At 40.3% G+C, this 20,032-nt stretch overlaps 2 protein-coding genes across 2 annotated transcripts; one reads left to right on the plus strand and one right to left on the minus strand.

Moving 5' to 3' along the window:
* Window positions 1-22: 22 nt before the first annotated feature.
* On the plus strand, window positions 23-7,192 carry LOC146486372 (beta-lactamase-like protein 1). Its single transcript, XM_085100523.1, has 4 exons — window positions 23-1,209; window positions 3,078-3,244; window positions 4,329-4,557; window positions 5,790-7,192. Exons 1-4 carry the CDS (start codon window positions 628-630, stop codon window positions 6,432-6,434), a joined length of 1,623 nt encoding a protein of 540 aa, XP_084956649.1. The 5' UTR covers window positions 23-627; the 3' UTR covers window positions 6,435-7,192.
* A 3,530-nt stretch (window positions 7,193-10,722) lies between these two features.
* Window positions 10,723-15,440, minus strand: LOC146486373 (uncharacterized). The gene has a single exon (XM_085100585.1). The coding sequence runs from the start codon at window positions 14,463-14,465 to the stop codon at window positions 13,392-13,394; it is 1,074 nt and encodes a 357-aa protein (XP_084956711.1). The 5' UTR covers window positions 14,466-15,440; the 3' UTR covers window positions 10,723-13,391.
* Window positions 15,441-20,032: the final 4,592 nt, after the last annotated feature.

The raw sequence follows: 20,032 nt of genomic DNA on the forward strand, positions 1-20,032 counted from the left end.
CCAAAAAACGGCTGCGAGGGAGACTAGTATTTCTGTTCTTTAAGATTAAAACACCTTGCACACGCGACTGAGTGCTTACACTTAAAAGAGTAGCAGCCTGAGGGAGAGCTTTCGACTATTAGTCCGTTACAGACGTTACAGTTTAACTGAAGCCAGAAATTTCCTAGTAGCCATTGACAGCGCTTAAAAGCAAGATATAAGGTACTATCTGTACTATCTGTTTCTTCATGTTCAGTGAATAGCTTATCTCCATAAACTGCTCATTGTACTAAATAAACGTACGGAACCACGAGGCCGTGAATATGACAAGTGGTACATGTAACGCGATCCGTGCCGTGTTGATCACGCAAGGCGGGACGAACTGTTTATTTGGGACCATTTTTCCCTTGCCGAACCAAGATCTACGCATTTCCAAGAGCCTTCTAGAGTGGTAGTAACCTTTACTGAGGGTGTACTCAAACACCCTGTACTTGAGCTCATGAACGCCTTGAGTAACCATCAATTTCACGGTCTAGTGCCACTGTCAAAATTAAGTAATGCAATTGACAAAGCTGTACTATAACCCCGGGGTTATAATCCATCTTCGGCGCAGGCTAGCAAATAAAGGCGTGAAAAAGTTCGTCAAACATGGGTGACACGCAATATCCACGCTTCTTCAGAGTCTGGCAAGCTGCAGCTGTAATATTTTTCATTTGCTTTCTTATCATGACCGGCCTGTTTATATGGAAAGCCACCGAGCAGCCGGAGAAAGAAACCAAATATGCAACGGGAGTCAACCCGAGGAAAGATGAAAGCGAACTCAAGGAAACGCCATGCCCCAAACAGCCACCACTGCTAAACCTACCGGACCCATTACCAAGCGACATCACAAAGGCTTTAGGAAAGCTAGACAGCCACCTTAAATCGCTGGTCCAACCGACTACAAACACACCTGCAATCTCAGCGAACGTGTTTTACAAAGGCATGGTCGTTTGGTCGGAGCATTACGGGTCGAAAAATGCTGCACAGAAGTCAGACGCACCGGACAGCGATACGATTTATCGTATTGGTAGTATAGCGAAGATATTCCCCGTGCTGCTGTTGTTTAAGCTGTACGAACAGAGTGTCATTTCGTCTGTGGATGATCCTTTGAATAAGTATGTCCCAGAGTTTACCATCAAGAATCCATTTAGCAAGGACAACGTTACGCTTCGCCAGCTTGCAAATCAGGTATTCATTTGATTGATTTGTTTCACGTCGCTGAGAAGGTCACGCATTCGTAGTCTCTTCTTTTACAGCCGAGACATTCCCCATTTTAAAGGCTTAACTTGTAGTTTCATGCTTCATTGCAGAGCCCTCGGAGCGGGGTTTGGAGAGGGGGAGCTAAAGCGAACGCGTTAGCGTGAGACAACTAGTGGTTAGGGGGCATGCTCCCCCGCAAAATTTCAACTCAAGTCTTCTGAAATGGGTAGAATTGCATCAAAAACTGTCAACACTGACGTAAATTTGTAATTGTATCTACTCAAATATACTAAATAATATGTAAGGTAAGTTGTTTCTATAAGTGATGGATATGGTTGTCTAAAAAAAATATTTTTTTTTTAACCATCCAAAAATTGGAGTAGAGGCTAAAGCCCCCCCAGCCCCTCGCCCTCCGCGGTCCCTACATTGTTGTATACTTTCATATTGTTACGATAGGTACTCTTAATGTACGTGTATACATGTATACCGAGGAAGGTTTGTGTTATAAAAACAAAATATTTTTTTTTTCTTTTAGTTATATTGCTCTTCCTGCCTCAGTTATTTCTCCGCCGTAAGCATCATTTGCATTTGTTCACGATTTTCTGCTGATAAAGATCTTTGCCACAGATCCTAAGCAAGCCTCTGACTGGTTTGTAATTGTGGTTTTGCTGTCACGGAGGGGTGAGGGGACCTCCGCATATATGGCTATACGGGGAGAATTCCGCCCGGAAGGGGTGCATTTTTCACCCTCATGGTATGCGAAAGGGTAGAGAAATTTTAATTGTAGTCTCAAAACTAGACGGTGAATCGGAAGGGCATCCCACCTATTAAATCCAAGAAAGAGTAGCAAAAACTGGGCAGAAATTCTCCCAGTCTGCAGACGTCTCCAATTGCGTTTGCTTCCCGCCTTAAAAGGAACAGGAACAGGGGACGTCTTCACGCAGGGTAAAATTCGCCCAGAAATTATTGTGAATCGGGTCCTGCTATACCAGTGATATAGGGAACATTCTTTCTGTGTTGTGGTGTATCTTTGAGGTATAAGAGAGGGGCACAATTTTTGTTTTCTGTTTGTGAAAGGAGTACCGAAATGGTATGTGAAAGGCCGGGACCATAAGAGGTTGAACATTCGGACGCGGTGTAAACCCTGTTTATCTGGTGTGACGCAATCAGCACTTTATCTTTGGTTTTCTTGCGACGTATTTCTTGCTGTCATTGCTTAGCGCTGAATGCTGCCGATCAAGCGATTTTTAACAGGGGAGGGCCACAACTTATGGGCCAAAGATTTCTCAACTTATTGACCACCTCCCCCACCCCCCTCTCCCCCTTCTGCTCAATAATCACTAGCGCCTAAATTTGAGAGAAACGGGACAAAGGGCCTTTGCTCAAACGTTAGACATCTCACCCTACACTATTTTACCGAAACTCTAGTCTGTTTCCTTTCCGGTACCACAAAGAGAATGGTCTGAGTCCGCACAGCGAGTTGACCACACACACGTCAGAAGTTGTACTCCTCAGTGTTGTTTATAATAATAATAATAATAATAATAATAATAATAATAATAATAATAATAATAATAATAATAATAATAATAATAATAATAATCACTTTACTTGTTTAGCCAGTAGCTGTCGGAAGCTTCTTTGCAAACTAAATACAGCTTACTACATCAGTGATTATGAAATATTATTTTACCTGTCTATAGAGTGGAATCTCTCTGACAGACCACTCCCATAAGCAATCATCCGCCTTCAGCGATCACCTATTTGAACTGAATCGATTTCAAACAATTCTCAGACAAACACCAATACAGAATTTCTTAAACAATTTTTTTCTATTTCTGTGTGTTATTCTACAGCTGTCTGGTCTGCCCCGTGAAGCACCGTGTGGGATCATATGTACAAACACTGACACATCCGAGCAGCTTGCATTGTTACGAGATAAGAGTCTGGTTGTTGAGCCTGGGACCTACCCCGCCTACAGTAACCTGGCCTACGTTCTACTGGGACGACTGCTGACCGAGAGGTACTTGTCTCAAGTTTTCCTTGATTTCTTACCCAACTCACTAATGCCTGCTCTTGTTTCATACAAAACATGGTACTGACATCGAACACGCTGCTCGTTCTAATGAAAAACGGAGAACTCAGAAAACGCTTGCAAAGTTGAAAATCATCGTTTTTTTAGACGTCACTAAAGTGTACCAGGTGAAAACCGAGACTTTTGAAAATGCTGACACCTGTACCGTTTCCGGTCGTTTGGTTAAAACTTTTGAAAACGCGTTAGTGTGGACGGAACAACTCTATTAAACGTTAATCAACCTCAAACAGGGCGGCGATGGACCCCTTTTTATATCCTTTCCCCACTCAGTCACACACAAGGGCACCTGTAGTTTTAATTGTACCCCTGGACTATATATGTTGATTTCGTTTCTGTTGACAACTCGAATCCTTGCCATTTTTTTTTTCTTTTTTTTTATTTCTTTTGGTGCCCTTCTGTCGTCTTCCTGTCAGACTTGCCCTTTGTCAGGTTCTGTCGTTCTCACTGACTGACTGACTTACCTATCGACTGACTGACTGACTGACTGGTTGGCAAGCTGTGGAGAGGAGGGTAATATGATTCCCCCTAAAAACGACTGCGACAGACCGACCCTCCGACCGATCGGGTGACTGACTGACTGACTGACTGACTGACTGACTGACTGACTGACTGACTGACTGACTGACTGGTTGGCAGGCTGTGGAGAGGAGGGTAATATGATTCCCCCTAAAAACGACTGCGCCAGACCGACCCTCAGACCGATCGGGTGACTAACTGACTGACTGACTGATTGACGAACTGACTTTTTTATTGTTTTGCTTTGTTGTTGTAGTTGTTTGTTTTGTTTTGTCTTTTTTTTTTCTATTTTTTCAATGAACTGTCGGTCGCTGTTGTAATCTGTCTGTTAGTAAACCGGTTTCCCATCATCATCCCTCTCTGTTGTTGTCTTTGTCCCTATATCAGTTATGTACAAGAGAGGATTATCCTCTCTTGTTGTGTGCCAATTCCCATCAAGTGCTCAGTATTAGGCGGCTAACAAAGTTTTTCTTAAACCTTATTAAAACGTTTTCAGACTGCTTAACACCACTTTTGAAGCCTGGACAACTACGAATATTTTACAGCCACTGGGCATGTTAAACACAGGTTTCAGAACTCCCAACTCGTCCAACATGGCGCCCATCCCTATGTTTCAAATGGATCTTGGTTGGTTTGTACCAGCTGGTGATATGTACTCCACTGTGGCAGACCTCACCAAACTGGGTAAAATGTTCACACAACCGGGAAAGCAAAACCTCTTCAAGGTATCGGTACTAATAAAAAATTACTCTTTAGAACATTGAGGAAAAAAACAACACCAAATAGGATTTCATCCACAGAGTCAAAAGTTAAAACCATAATAAGCATAATAAACGGTACCACGGGAAAGTACTGCTTAGTAGCTTTCATTTGAATGATCACACTTCAGGGTTTCATCCACAGACGCCAAAGTTGAAATGCGTTGCATAAACCAACAGTTGACTATAGGAATTCTTCATGTTTTCGTAAAACCAATACCAAAGGCATAATGGTATCTGGCCAATCAACATAAACGCAATCACAGCTTTAAACCAAGCGGAAGTGGAAGTACAAACATGCATGCATGCCGAGCGCGGGTAAGGAAGTGTGGGTCATGTAACGGTTGCCATGCTAGTTAAGCATGGAGGTTAAGTTTGATTTGTGAGAGCTAGCTGCGAGTTTCTTGAACCACTTACAAACCTTTATACTACTCAAAACCAAAACAAACACATAGCGTTAAACCATCAATAAAAAACTAGATGAACTGGATGAAAAAACTAGAATTATGTCAAATATGCTATACAATTGCCTTGAAATGAAACCAGGTACAGACACTTGTTTCAAGGCTAGTACTCGGGGCCCTTCCCAGACGCAAGTTCAATTCTGCACTCGGGAATATTCGCTGTGTGTCCAAATTTCACTCATGCTTAAAGTCTGCCTTAAGTTCAAAATACATACAACAGATAAATGGACAACGGAAGAAGTTGGTTTGTTCTCTCGATAACTACGAAGCGAAGCATACCTAAACAAAGTTTCTTTTGATGTTTAGACACTGATAAACAACAACAATAAGTAGCTTTACCTGTATACACAGTGTAGCCAAACGTAAACACAAAACAAAATCATGAATTTCCCAAACGTAAATGGATTTCTCAAGTTCAATTATAAGGAATTCGAAAGAATCACTTTGTTTAGGGGACAAACTTGGTCTTTTAAGAAGGCTTTCCATTTGTCCGCATAACTAACCGGCCAGACAGGTCCTTTCGCGAACGAAATGCACCAATTGAAGGTCTGGTTCTGCAAATTCCTGCAAAATGGCGCATGCCAATTTTCGATGTTAACGAAAATTGTAGAACCAGTCCTTCAAAATTTCGCATTCCGTTTGTAAGCTGACCGGTTCGTCTGAACAGTCCGACAAACGGAAAGACCCCTTAAGATTCTGAGGTTTGAGATCCAACTCGACTCATTCATCTTCCAGGAGCAGACAATTCGCCAAATCCTGCAGCCTGACTACATCACCAGAGGAGGAGAATATCTCTGGGGTGCACCGTGGGAGATGCGGTTCATGAACGGCTTCCTGGTGGTCGGAAAAGCTGGTGGCAACACAGCATTTACTTCCGTGGTCCCTGAACTGGAGCTCGGAATGAACATCCTGATGAGCGTGAGCCCCGGAACGTCCTTCCTACCAGCTGTGGACGCGGCGTATCTGGCATATTCTGCTTTCCTTCCTGTCGTAAACGAAACGTTATTCCAGCTCCAATTAGAAGAGAAAGAATTTCCGATCAATCCTAAACCTTTCTTAGGCAAATTCCAAGGCACGTCTTTAGATCCAACCAAGGGCAAACAAATGTCTCTTACCTACACAATCACTGTTAGCAAGGGTTTTCTCCTAGCTAGTGACCCCAGTAATCCCGATCAGGATCTCACGTTGTCTTATATAGGCGAGCCGCTGATCCTGCGCTCTCGACCGGCTGTCACTAGTGGGAGCTGTCTTACTGAGCACACAGGTCTAGAGTACGGCGTATATTTCAGCCCTCCTGACGGTAATGGGCTGTCCCAGGGGTTCAAATCGACCTGGATGAATTTTACACGAGTTAAAGCAAATTCCAAAGAGTTGAAATAACTCCTTAGTTAGTGTAGTTCAGACGTTAACTCCCAGCAACGGTGGTGTTAGGTTATTTGGCATTATTCAAAGCTAAAGCAAAGAAGTCTATTAAAAAACCCTCGAACGTCGTTCTGCTTCAGTAGTTATTTCTCATGTAGGAAAAACGCTCAATGTGCTTTGTGCTAACAAATTAAAGTAACAGGTTTACTAAACCTTAAAAGTGGAGCGATCTGATATGGAGCGAAGTGACCGGCTGCCCACTGAAATGCATTTGAGGATTACAGCTGGGGCCGGCCATTTCTTAGCCAATCTGGAGTTAGGAGTTAAGATAACTCCAAACTACTTTTGAGTTAACTTTTTCCAAACGTACTTTGAGCTAAAGACTCTTTAAGGTTTTGCTTTTTCTTTTTTTGTACACCACCAAAGACCATATCCGGATTTACCTTCAATCTTTCCTTGTTTCATGGTAAGCTCAAGTATTTCACCTGTGCCTTGGTCAAGATTCCCGCTATTGGCGTCGATTTTTTAACTTAATTTACAAATGTCTGTTTCATGGTAGGTGTATATTTTTATATTCTTTTAAGAGCAACTTAAAAGCTGCGTTCGTGTTTACATTTCAGTGACGTCGAATACCGTCAATTAAACTGGGGGTTACAGATAAAAATAAAAATTGCTCTCTGCTCGACGTTTTGGCCGTTCGCCTCTCAAAGAGAATTTACGTACCGTAGCTGGCCCAACTTGTTTCCTTCATTGATTAAAGTTTCCTTTTTGCCTTGGTGGCCAGCCTTGTAATCACGCCGGTTAGGTTAAGTTATCCCAAGCATACTGGGTGGGAGAAAGATACTGTGGAGCAAGGAAGCAACAGAATCGAAGAGACCGCCCTCGGACAACAGCTACCGAATGACATTAAGGCTTTCGTCAACCACATTCCACTGCAGTGGCCCATCTCCGCGCATTTGCGCCTGGAGCTTCATGCTTCGCACTTCGCAGAGTGGACCGTCCCCAGCGCTCCCCTTCCCCCTTTCTACTCCTCCTAGGCAGATTCCCACAGTAGTGATCTAGGAGAAATCTTTATTAACACACTTGAGCCTGTAGGCCTTCTGTTCAACCACTTTGTTTTCTCCACACTTACGTTAACTCTCAGGTTACGCACTTCTGGTTCAAGAAAACTACTGGCACGTGTTCATGGTTTAGATTTTCGCTTTATTGCTTTAGTTTAGATTAGTTTTTGAAACTTTCAAAAGATTTAATTAAGGTGTCAGTGCTTGATAGATTGATTATACAGTCATCTATTTTAATAACTGTTATATTGGATTATTGTTGGTCACGTATCCATTCACTGGTAACCATAACAAACGGTAACCAAAAACGTACAAATAACAAAAGAATAATCTCAGATGAAAGACGTTACAATAACACCTTAAGGCCTCTTATTTCACTTTGTGGCTCCTTTCATGAGCAGAAGATCACGTACTTCAGAAACGCCAAAACAAAACAAACCATCAAACAAATAGAAAAATTGTTTGCTAAATACTGTGGGAAAAAAGCACATTAGTAAGAACAGTCGAGATTTGAATGATCCATCCATTTAACCTTGGATTTAATCTAAAGACTAAAAGTTGGAGTACGTTCTACAACATAAACTTAAACAGCACCACATAAAAGTACTCGTCAACAGCTTCATTTAACCGCAAACACTTTAAGTTTTCATTAACAGACTGAAAAGTTAAGAATACTTTTGTACAGCAAAAAAAATAATAAAAAAATGTTACAGTGAGGTATTCAAAAAAGCCTTGAATCATTTGAGTTATTACACTTAAGGTCCTTTCATACACACGATCAAACCATCAAACAAAGACAAAAGTTCTGTTTGCTAGATACCGTAGGGAAAAAGTGTATTAGTAAAACAGTGATTTGAATGATCCCATTTAACCCTGGATTTCATCCACAGACTCAAACTTGGAGCACGTTGTACAACACTGTAAACAGCACCACATGGAAGTAGTTAGTCGTGAACAGCGGCCTTCATTTAGCCCCACACACTTCATCAGGGGCACCCAACGACAGATCCTTTCTCTCAGATCCTTTGAAACGCTATTTTAGGCTATCTGGAGTGCCTTAAAAGCTCAGTGTAGGTTCATTTCAGGCCGCGCCATAATATTTTTATCTGTTCGGTCATTCTAGGGGAACTTGAGTCTTTTCGAAATTACCAGGGCATTTTTGTCCATTTCCCGAAAACCTTAGGCCTTATTTCCTCTCCGAAAATCTTAGCTGACCTTTCTTCGGTATCCGAAACGACATTTTTATCAATCTGAAAACATTAGGCCTTAAATTTCTCATATCACGAACGTTCGAGGTGAAAATTCCCTTAGGAAAATTGTAGTTGATAAAGGGCCTTCCGAACAGATAATTTACCGAAACGATCCGTTGGGTGCCCCTGACTTCATGTTTTCATCCACTGACTTAAAAGTGAAAAACACCTTATTCAGCATAAGATACTAAACAACTGCCACAGTGAGGTATCGAAAATCTTTGAACCATTTGAGTTGACACAGCACCACAACAATAACAATAATTGTGCATGATAACAATAGCTTTAAAAGAGACCTTTTTAATCTAATTAGACCGAAATTAGTTTGCTAGGCACGTAGGGCCAGTTGTGGTACCACTTGCAGTTTGAAACGTGCTGTCAGAGAGATTCACCGCCCAGCAAAATTAAAGTTTGATAAAGTGCACAGTAATTCTATGAACTCTCTGCAGTTTGTGCAATGTGCTGCCTGGCGAGGTTGGCAGGTCTTCTCTAACTAGACTCGTCCTTTCAAATTGAATCTTTTTTGACTGATCATTTGAATGGTCACACTTGAGTAGTGCACGCATATTACATGCTGTACTTTATTTCAGTGTTACACAGGTCTTATTTAAACTCAGTTACCTAGCAGCTGCCAGAATTCAGGAAAAATTTGAACGCAGGTCGTTGCTCCAGTATTCAACCAGGGCATTAAAAAACACAGCAAGGTGACCATTCAAATGAATGCTTTTGAGCAGCATACAGCTGTGCAAGATAGTTCTCTGCCAGAATCATGTGGGATATTCATAATAATGTTGCTTTAAGTTATTTTAAGCCTTTTTTACGATCTTGCCTTGACCTATCTTATTAATGATAGTGAAAAAAATACTTTATCACTGGTATTGTTTTGGAAAGATAATGGAAACATTGGGCGCTTTTTGGCCCATGATAAATATTGATGGTTCGGAGTTCCCATTTTCTTTTTTAGCATGTTCAGCCGTAAAAATATAGACAATGCTATTGACAAAAGATGGTGGGGACATGTCCCTTTAATTGTATGTTTAATTAAATATGCTTTCAGAAAGCTGTAAACTGTAGTTCCAACATTCCAGCCTTGAAAGATTATAGCTAGTGAAGCTGTTGCACAGTATTTGTCACAAGTTCTGATAAGCTTTTCAAACATACATGTTTATTATAAAGAAAAGCAATATGTCTTTGCGGCCTTGAAATTGGTTACTGGGAAAGAATCAATTAGTACTTTGTTATTCAACCATTTCATATTTCAGTCTAAAAGCATACAATGCTTACTAAAATTATGCTACTGTTACATATCATTTAGACCCACTTAGTTTCATGAAACTCTTGCCGCGGACTGGATTTTTAATGTTATTTTTCGCTGTACTTTCCCAAACCACCCTGGAGAGAGGTTGTCTTCCCACGAATGCTGTTATAATGCAATTTCACTTTTGTGTCTGGATATACACAATACACAATAATTACGAAGAAAATCGAGAAAATGCTATAGGAAACTAGAACTGACTGATTTGGCAGGAAATTTACATAAACTGAAATTTTGAATTTAGATAATAGCTTTTATAAGTAACTACAGCTGCTGAACAGAACCGGATCTGTCATAATCTCAGGCAAATGTAAACAAACGATAATTGTCGAACAATTATCATATCGCAGAGTAGTATATTTGCTGCACCGGATATTACAAATTTAAATAAAAATGTCAAAATTTGTAGTCAAAGCAATTTTGTATTCTGTGCTTGCTGCGTCTAGGAAAAGAGAGCATTGTAATTAACTTTGACTGTAAGAAAAATGTTTTTAAGCTCATCAAAATCGAAAAGAAAAAGTGGGGGTCAAGAGCATTGAATATTCTAATAAGACTCTTGGAGCTCTTTCAAAATGATAATTATTTTACATTTTCTTTATATTAATTAATTTGAAGTTGGGCCTTTCCAAACCTCAAAAAGTAAAGGAAGCTTGATATTTCTTTTACATATGAAAAGGATATGACATGATAAATAATATTTATTTGACAGTTTACAAAAAACATTTTTTAAAATAAAACTGGAAGTTATTTTTACAATCAATTTTAATACAAGATAATCTGCCTCATGAAAGGAAATTCGCCGCTAATGAACTCGTGCGTTTCCACTGGCATCAAAATGTTATTAACGCATTTGCGTAAGGATTTATTTCCTCTTAATTTTTTCTTTTGCCCTGTATGACAGGTAAAATCCTGAACAATGCGGGCGAAAACATAATTGCTTTCAATTAAAACTTTTTCTCTTCTGCATTATTAAATACATCACGAAACACTGCAATTTTCAAATCGGAGGATTTCCTTATCTTCGACCCCTTTTTCACCCGAGATCCGCCGAAATCTTAGTAAAAATGTAAAAATTGGCAAGCGTTCTGCTTGAGGGTTTCAAAAAGGGTTAAGAACAATGCCGAAAACTCGCAAAAACAGAGAACCGTTCAACCATCTATAAAAGCACAAATGAAAAATGACCCCTGGAACGTTCGGTATAATTGCTTTCAATCGCCATATTTTTTTCGTTAGGAATTCATCCACGGCCTCTAGCTCTAGAAGCTGCATGTAGAACCATATTTAGATGCAATAATTCTCTAGATGGGAGAAAGATTAGAAACAGAATGCGTGGTTTTCATGAATCTGAACAGTTTCACTCAGTTGTGAACGCCGTGAATGCAAGGTATTTGGCACATCCGGATACACAGGTCACTCAAAATGGAATTTACTAAATTAAAATAGATGAACACTCGAGCCATAATCCGAAAACAGGAAGAGCTAAGTATGTTCTCCTCTCATGCCTTTGTAAACTCTTAACCCAACAGTTTCCAAGGTCAAAACAAGATAAAATAAATCCTTAATTTGACCGTGCTCATCATCAGATGAGAGAACTGCTTTAAGTGCTACGCATATTTCATTTGTATCAGTGGTCACACTCCAGAATTTCGTCTTCAGAATCAATAGTTAGAATTGTCTTTTACAGATACAGCATAATAAACATCATCATAGGAAAGTGCTGCTCAGCAGGTTTCATCTGAATGGCCATCACCGACTGAAAAGTTAGAATGACGTTGACTGGTGTATATTAAAATGAATTGGCGAGATCAAACGAAAGTACTGGCCTACGGTTTTCAGAATGGTCACACGTTTGAAGTTAATGCCTAGACTCAGTAGACAAATCACCCCATAAAACACAATAAACAGAACATGGAAAGGTGCCGAGAGTAGCATTCCTTTCAGTGGTCAAAAACAGACTCAACTGCTGTAGCTAGAATCACTTTGTAAAACATATTAAAATATGCTTAAGATGCCCATCTAAAAGGTGAATCTCATTTACCTCTGCTACTGTAAATTATGTTGTGTGAGAGTATTAACTTTTGACAACGTGTGACCATTCAAGTTTTCAATTTCAAGTGTAAATTTTTTGAGATTTGTCAGATTTCCATTTCATCCTCCTGGAAGTGAGTCAGTGATCAACAGCTGCATTTGGAACAACTCAAGCCCGGAGCAACGGAAGACATTAACAACACGGTCTATGTCCAATATCTTCCAATGCCAGAGCCTAACTGATTCCCAAATGTCTATCGATTTTTCTAAAGCATCTCCATTAAAGTAATTTGTCGTCAATGTATTAGCTATCCTCAATGATACCGCCAGGAAGGAAGTGTTCGCCTCTCAGCCCCAGAGACAAACGTGGATTCGACGTGTTGACCATTAAAATGAAATCGATCCTGAGCTTGGGGCAGTTTTAAGAATGAATAGTGAAATTATACAATAACAATACAAAGAAGTCGCGAGGTAAACATTGTTATTTGCTTGAGAGTGTGAAACGTTAAACAACAGAAAACTGAACATAGATGTCTCGTTTCCCCGACTGAAGGGCGGAAAAGGAAAAATGTCACATTCTCCGGACATGAGGTTGACGACGAACCTTTCCTGAACACCCTCCTACGCTAGTGTGATAGCCGCATTACAATCATATTTGCATCTATTGACAATAGCTCTCGAATCAATGATTTGGAGCACAGAAGAACCGACCGATTGAAAACAATTCAATGGTTTCGGCACACAACAGCCCTTGAGAGAAATTCACTAATTACGTCAGTTCTAAGAACCTGCTCTCTGGGAAATTAGAAATTGCCCCGGCCTATCGGGTGTAATAACCAGAAGCTCTTGAGTCGCTTTATACACTGAGCGAGAAACGGCGCTAACATCTCTGGCATTTAGAGGAATATTCGCTCAGCCATGACAGATTACCAAGCGAATGTTTGCATATGTGTAATCTGTTTTGTCCTCTATTGTTCGCAGCGTTAAGAGACGAACTTTATAGAATAATACAGTAATACGCGGTTTACTTTCTTCTAGGCTATTCATTTCGCAATTGCCGCTATTAAGTCACCCACTGGTGCTTTTAATCCGAGCTTCGTTCACCAACTTCGTCATCCAGAACTTTCGCGCAACTGTACGTGACCATACAACACAATCGATGGTTTATCTCTGTGTGTATATGTAAAATGCTTATCTCGTAAAAATTACCACTTGACGCCTTCCGTCAACTAGGAATATTCAAAGCTAACCACCATGTAGCGCCATTTTGTCACGTTAAAAAGTTATCCGAGCAACCAAACAAACCCGGGAACAATAAAACTTAAATCTCGGTTTCGTGGAGGACCGACACCGTAGACCAGTCGCAATTCGCTTCGCAATTGCAGCCATCAGTACATGCATTTTCATCCTCTCTTTCTACTTCTCCCACAGTCGAAATGCTTATGGTTTCAGTGGCTTCCATGTCTAGTGTCTTGCTACTAGCAACATTAACACCGCTCAAATTTTCGCATACCGCTTCTTCGTCAACTTCAGCCGGTGGCTTTGACGGTGATTCACTGTCTTTTAGAAGGCATTCTTTCTCGCAAGTACAACCAAAGGTGTCACCGCTAGTCGAAGTTCTTTCCAAGTCGCTCTGTCTAGTATCTAGCGAGCTCTCTGTTCGCTCCCATTCTGAGCTCGCTCCCAAATGGCATGACTGATTGCTTTGTTTAAGTCTGTCGGGAATCCGACTTTTCGAGCGAAAATCCGAGCTTATCGCACTGGCAGCTGAATTGCTTCGAGAATTCTTAAAAGCACTCATGTTGTAATACATCCTATTGGCCTCCACGTTCGATATCACATCAACATGAAGATGCGATATACTGGTTTCATTCAATCCTTCGGCATGAAGCCTTCGGTTAGCAACCTCTTGATGGTGAAACTCACTGCGGGCGTCTCCAAATGCTTTTGATATCACCTTGGCCAGGCTCTTGGCTTCACTGTTGCTCTTGCACAAGACAACATTGCACTCCACTGATTCAGCTTTCGTTCCCGGCTGATATGTGAAGAAGAAGATTCTTTGATTCGCTTTAAACACTCCGCTGAACCTAATACGTCGTAACAGAAACACCTTCTCTTCGTCTTCGGTGCTGTCTCTGTCCCGCAACGACAGCTCCTGTTTGGTCAGTTTCAACGAGTAATGGTCCAAAGATTTCACACCGGGTTTCTTCGACGTAAAAATGGCTTTAACAGTGTCGCAAATTTCCGAAGAACCCGGGCTCCAGAGTTTTTCGAAGCCCAGGTACTTCACTGAATAGGTTGGCGTATGAATGTTGAAGTCCACTCTTTGGTAGTCCCGGTCGGCTCCTAAGCCGTTGGATCGCGATCGCATAGAGCTATATAAACGCCTAATCATGACCCAAAGATATCTAGTTTGGTAAATGTATAGTCAGTAAACGAAGCTTAATCTTGTTGCTCTCGGCATGTTGCGTGTTTCAACTCAAGAGGGTTCCTTCGTTATCGATAGCTAAACAAAACCCTAGTCGACTCCATGTTGCGTGTCGACGAGGCACGATTTTCGAAGGCGATATTCAGTCTTGTCTTCTTGAGCCGTTTGAAGCCGGCGACGAAGTTTACCTGGATCACGCGCTGAAAACAAGGTAATTGACAGTTCTATGATATGCAAACTCGCCACTCAAACCAAAAACGTTTGCCTTCCTTCAGATAGATTCCGTCCGCTTCCGCAGACAAAACAACGGAACTTCTAATAGGGTGCTCGCTGCCCTTAATTTCCGCCGTGTAGACTTTCACGCAAGTTCTGTTCCTTCGCGTGTTGGTTGTCCCCTCAGTACACCGTGTTACTATAATCGAATTTCACGATAGTAATCGTGAGATGTCGATGACATGACATGGTTTAAATTAATAATAACAGTCCGCTCCAGTGCGTTCGTTCTTCGTGATTGCGTAAAAGTATTGTTTACAGCGAAAAATTATTTAAGCGCCGATCGCTTTAGTTTATGCTCGCGAACGTCTAATCCCCTTGGGACATGTAAAAAGATACAGTAAACTGACCGGGTACTTATAACCTTTCAATCGAAAATCGGCTTTCTTGTGTTACAATGTGACACGAGTATCGCATCGTCTGGATTTGTTTTTGTGCAAATCAAACAGACTATTTGCATTAAACTATTCCAACTGTCAGTCTGAGTTTGTGCGCGTGACAAATCCGCTCCGCTTGTGATGAATTTACGTCAGTTGTATATCGCCTTACACGCTTCAGATCCGGTTAGAGTTTCTTCTGCGGTAAAGAGAACCGGAGAACATTCGAATTTTCATGTTAGAACTCTTTGATGACAACATGAACACCGATGAAGCAAATGCGTCACTTTTAAATATATCCTACAGCATACTTGCGGTGAAATAATATCAGTTTGGAAAACGATAGCCTCAAAAGTCTAGTAGGCATCTACATGCAGTTCCAATATCTCAGTGCGTGACCTGAGAAAGCGATCATAAATAGACTTTTCCTTATTATTGACCAGGCGTTAAGTAGGTTATTTACTCATTTCTCGAAGACAGACATGGCCCTGACTATGTAAGTCCAAAGTGCCGTCTGATATACGTTTGTTGAGACATCTGTTTAGATAAACAAGATTTTTCATTAGTCGAAATATCTTCGATGTCTTAAGAAGTTTGGGAATCGTAATAGCAACAATTTATGTCATTTTTTGAACAGCATGAAGTCTTTCATGCGGCTTGAGTTCTGGATTCCAGCTAAAAGCACGTGACTTCCTAATGCGGTATGAAAAACCGCTGACAAGTACTCAGTTAGTAACACTAGCATGACAAACATGAAAATTTTCTTTAAAACTTTTAGTGCACGGAAACTATTCATAAATGCTTTAGGCTACGGCAAGAGCTACAGATGGCCAAGATGGAAGTGGACACCAACTGAAAAAGTCAACGTGGCCGTCGTTTTCCGGTTCCAGTCTTAACCTGTGTCTTAGCCTTCTTTTCTTTTTCTTGGTGGTGTTCTAGAAACGAGTCATGAGCAATGTTTGCAAATATCGGAATTCGCGATATTTTTGGACTGGGGACGAGAATAGTCCCCGGGGAACAGTCCCAGTGTTTCCTGAGAATTAAAGTGTCGAGAAAGTGTGCTATTTGTCATTCTCGTTTCCTTATTTAGATTTATTATCGATTTATTATCGTCACGTGGTATCATCTCTGTGTCCTGATTGGTTACGCCCTAAACCGCCCTTATTTACTACTAATTCTGTTATAATAAAGCCCTTACAACTTTCCCCGACTTCGTCCGCAGAACTTTGGCACTTGAAAAACGCTGGTTCATGTTGTACAAACACGCCCAGTGTTTTAAAACCGGAAGAACTGACCTCTGTCATCCTTTGAGGTACTTTCCGCATGCCTTTAGTGTCATTTGTTTGCCTCTTTGTAACGTTGGTTCAATAAAAATAAAGTTAATCGCCGTTGGTATTGGTTCTTTACCCTTGTTCGTTGCTCTGAAAGTTTCTATCCGATTTGTCCAGGTTCCTGTCTTCAAAGGCCAACATTTCTAATATCCAATGTTAACAATAGCAACCCATTAGTAAACTTAGGTCGGGCGTTAAACAAAAGGGAATTGTCATTTAATTCATTTGTCTTTAATTTGTTTGTTTTTCGATAATTTATGAGGACAAATTAATTGACCAAAGTACACTGTGCGTCCTTAGACTGCATGGTTACTCTTCGATTTTAAAATTTCCAGTGTAAATATTTATTGATGATGTCGCCAATACTAAGTGGAGCGTTACGTTCATCAAGAGCTACTGAATGCAAAATCTTTTCATTTTGATTTTATTTCTTTTTTCAATTCATTTGTTTGTAGCAAATCCACCGTAACGAAAAAGATGGCGACTGGTACATTTAGCGGCATAATTCTTAGCGTACGGGACTTAACAAGTTCTAAAACTTCAAACCTAGCATACAAGATGATGTTAGTACAGAGACTAATTTAACCAAAAAGCCGCATAGCTTTCTATAAGCGTATTGGCTGTTTTAGCTTCCCAAGATATTGTGGTAAAAATGTACAGCCGCCATCGTTTTCCGTCCGCGGTGGATTGGTAATGGCGGCCTTTTTGCAGTAAGCCCACGCCTTTCTCTTTGTTTAATGAATCATTTCTATTTTTGTGCTGTTAATTTTCTGTTCGTTTTGAGCGTGCAAACAACTGTAAATGCTACCCACCTCGAATAGCCCTTGCTAATTGTGGGTATGTAATATTGTAATTTGTCTTTTGTCATAATAAATTGTTGTTGTTGTTGTTGTTGAACATAAGCAATTTTGGGAATTTTGTAAAAGTAAGTAATTGACTATGTTAGACAATACCTAGAGTTTAACCGCATTTTAGCTCACCGAGTTTCTAAGACAACAAAGAATCGTACCTGTTCTTTTTCTCTAACTGACATTTGATGAGAACTAAACTAAGACATGCTGCTGACCGTGATTCAGCTAACCAGGAAAATTAAGTTCCTTGTTGATAGGGTCCTTTACAGATAATTAGTAAACCTTATTTTTGAGTGAATCTTGGGGAGACCGACGTTTTCGCAGAAGGTCAGGGCTAAATCCAGCCAATTATGGGAATTTTGTAAAAAATTGTGTCATCAAATTATAGAATACAAACAGTTTGATGTTTATTAACAACAAAATTATAGCCTCTTCAGGGTTTTGTAAGAGAGAAACTTTAGGAGGTGTGAGACTGGCACTTCATACAACCAGAATAATTAATTAGGGGCTTCTCTAATAGAATCATTTAATTAATCAGATAATTAATTAGCTCAGACATATTTTAAATATTGTCAACAGCTTAATTACTACCTTAGTGACTTTGCCGTCAGCCTTCTCTGGAGCATTCCCCCTAACATAATTTTCTGATGCTTTTTTAAAATCATCTTCACGGCCAACGCAATCATGACTTTGTATTTCGAAAATTCGAAGACAATTTTTGCAGCCAACACAAATGTATATTTTCTAACAGCTTTAATTGTCTATATCAGCTCTAGTTTCTCGCCTTCCGTTTAGTTTCTCTGTGCAGCTAGTGTTACTGAACAATCTGCAACTCGACAGGCATACGATTTTCCGTTCTGCACCTTGCTTACTGGAATTCATGATTAACCGTAACCTTTATTACGATTACGATTTGACCTGGTGGTCCACTTTGGATACCAGACAAGATGAATCTCGTGAAACTAAACCTACACAGCTTGTCCAATGAAGATATCAGTTTTTAAAAACACATTAGCCATAGTCATTTTAATGCAATTAATCAGATACTTACACTCTCGGGGGGTACTCCTTGGAATTTTTGGTGCGGGTGTGCGTCGCTCGGTTCTCCACTAGAAACCCTGAATATATTTCAGACCATAAATATGTACTGAATTTCTGTTATCCTTTTACAGACCCGCCTCTAAAATTCATACTAGCTCATTTTCAGACCTGGTCTTTAGAATCTATTCAGTAAAAACCAGTAATTAACTGTGTTTGCAAGGGCCACCGCGACAAACTCGGGCGACAAAATAAAAGTACCGGATCCTGTAGTGAAGGATCTAATCAGCAAAAAAATTGTAAAACAAATAATCTAAAAAACGAGCAAGGTTGATTTCACGGTAAGGGAAGTATATTTTTAGAATCTATAGCCATTTCTGTGAAATCTAATCCCCTTTTCAGACTTTCAGACCAAACTATTTCGGACCACTGAAAAGGCTAAAAAACGCATGTTCTTTAGGGCCAGATGTACCTATGTAGTTTATATAGAGGAATACCTCCCCCGCCCCCACTCGGGCTTACACTACACAGAGTCTTGCTATTTTAGGAAAATACTGAATCCATCAATCACTCACTTTTAATCCCCTAAGACTCAAACGTTGAAGGTGGTTCTAACTTAAGGGTCCTTAAACCATTCATCCTTGTTCAAATGAAAGCTACTGAGCAGAACCTTTCTGTAGTGTGTTTACTGATTATGTCGCAGCATTCAAAAAGGCTCTGCCTTTGATTCTATAGATGAAATTTGAGTGACTGAGACCATTCAAAGGAAAGCTATTGAGCAGCTGCTGTGCTGTGGTGTGTTTACTATATTGTACAAAGTAAGACCGACACCTTGTCCCACATCAGACGAGACGTCAAACCATTGACCCTGCCCCTGACCCTCTTACATATTAGACTGGTGGTGGAGATTAAATAAACCTCATCCCACTTGCGGTAAAAGCCAAGTTTATATGACATAGTTCCCGGTGTTCTGTAAGGTAACGGTGCGGTCTCATAGCTTCCGTTGTGTTGGAGGACAAGTAGCAGCGGCCATGTTTGCCTTGGCACTCAGCTCTATAGGGTTTATTGTAAGAGACATGTATGTGAACTATAATAAAGTCATTACCATTAACGCTAATTGGACCAATGGATAAAATCATAGAGTGAGACCAGCTGTTGATCATGATCCGAACCAAATGTCAAATCTGCGGATGACTCTGGCGAAAGTGTGACCATCATGTTCGAATGAAGTATTTTTAAAGCAGTACTATTACAGTTTTCCTCTAGAAGTTGGAAGTCTCAGATAAGTCCTAAAGGAATGTGGATACCGTGTAGCACGAAAATTTTTCGGGAGTCTTATTTTGCGGATTGGCGATTTTTTGTGGTTTGCAGGAACAAGTTTTTGCCGTTGAAGATGACTGAAATTTCTGCTGGCAACTAATTTTTGCGATTTTCTGTTTAAGCAGCAGAACATTTAAGCGGAAGAAACCTTAATATTTTCAACTTTTATTGTACGGTGTGGCATGTTGAGTCACAGTTCATTCTACTTACATATTACACTCGATGAAAACCTTACTGCGCAAAGAGACTGAACAACAACAAAACAAAACAAAAAGCCTTCCCCTACCATGCACAACAAAACACTGTTTCATTAATACGGTTTAATTATACAGAGTAGATACAGA

Source organism: Pavona decussata, unplaced genomic scaffold (genome assembly GCF_977016875.1).
Source record: "Pavona decussata unplaced genomic scaffold, jaPavDecu1.1 SCAFFOLD_21, whole genome shotgun sequence".
In the NCBI taxonomy this organism is placed as follows: domain Eukaryota; kingdom Metazoa; phylum Cnidaria; class Anthozoa; order Scleractinia; family Agariciidae; genus Pavona; species Pavona decussata.

Coding starts and splice junctions, on each gene's coding strand:
- LOC146486373 (XM_085100585.1), bottom strand. CDS start 14,465: ATGATTAGGCGTTTATATAGCTCTATGCGATCGCGATCCAACGGCTTA.
- LOC146486372 (XM_085100523.1), top strand. CDS start 628: ATGGGTGACACGCAATATCCACGCTTCTTCAGAGTCTGGCAAGCTGCA. Junction 3,245..4,328: donor GGACGACTGCTGACCGAGAG/GTACTTGTCTCA, acceptor AAACGTTTTCAG/ACTGCTTAACACCACTTTTG. Junction 4,558..5,789: donor GAAAGCAAAACCTCTTCAAG/GTATCGGTACTA, acceptor TTCATCTTCCAG/GAGCAGACAATTCGCCAAAT.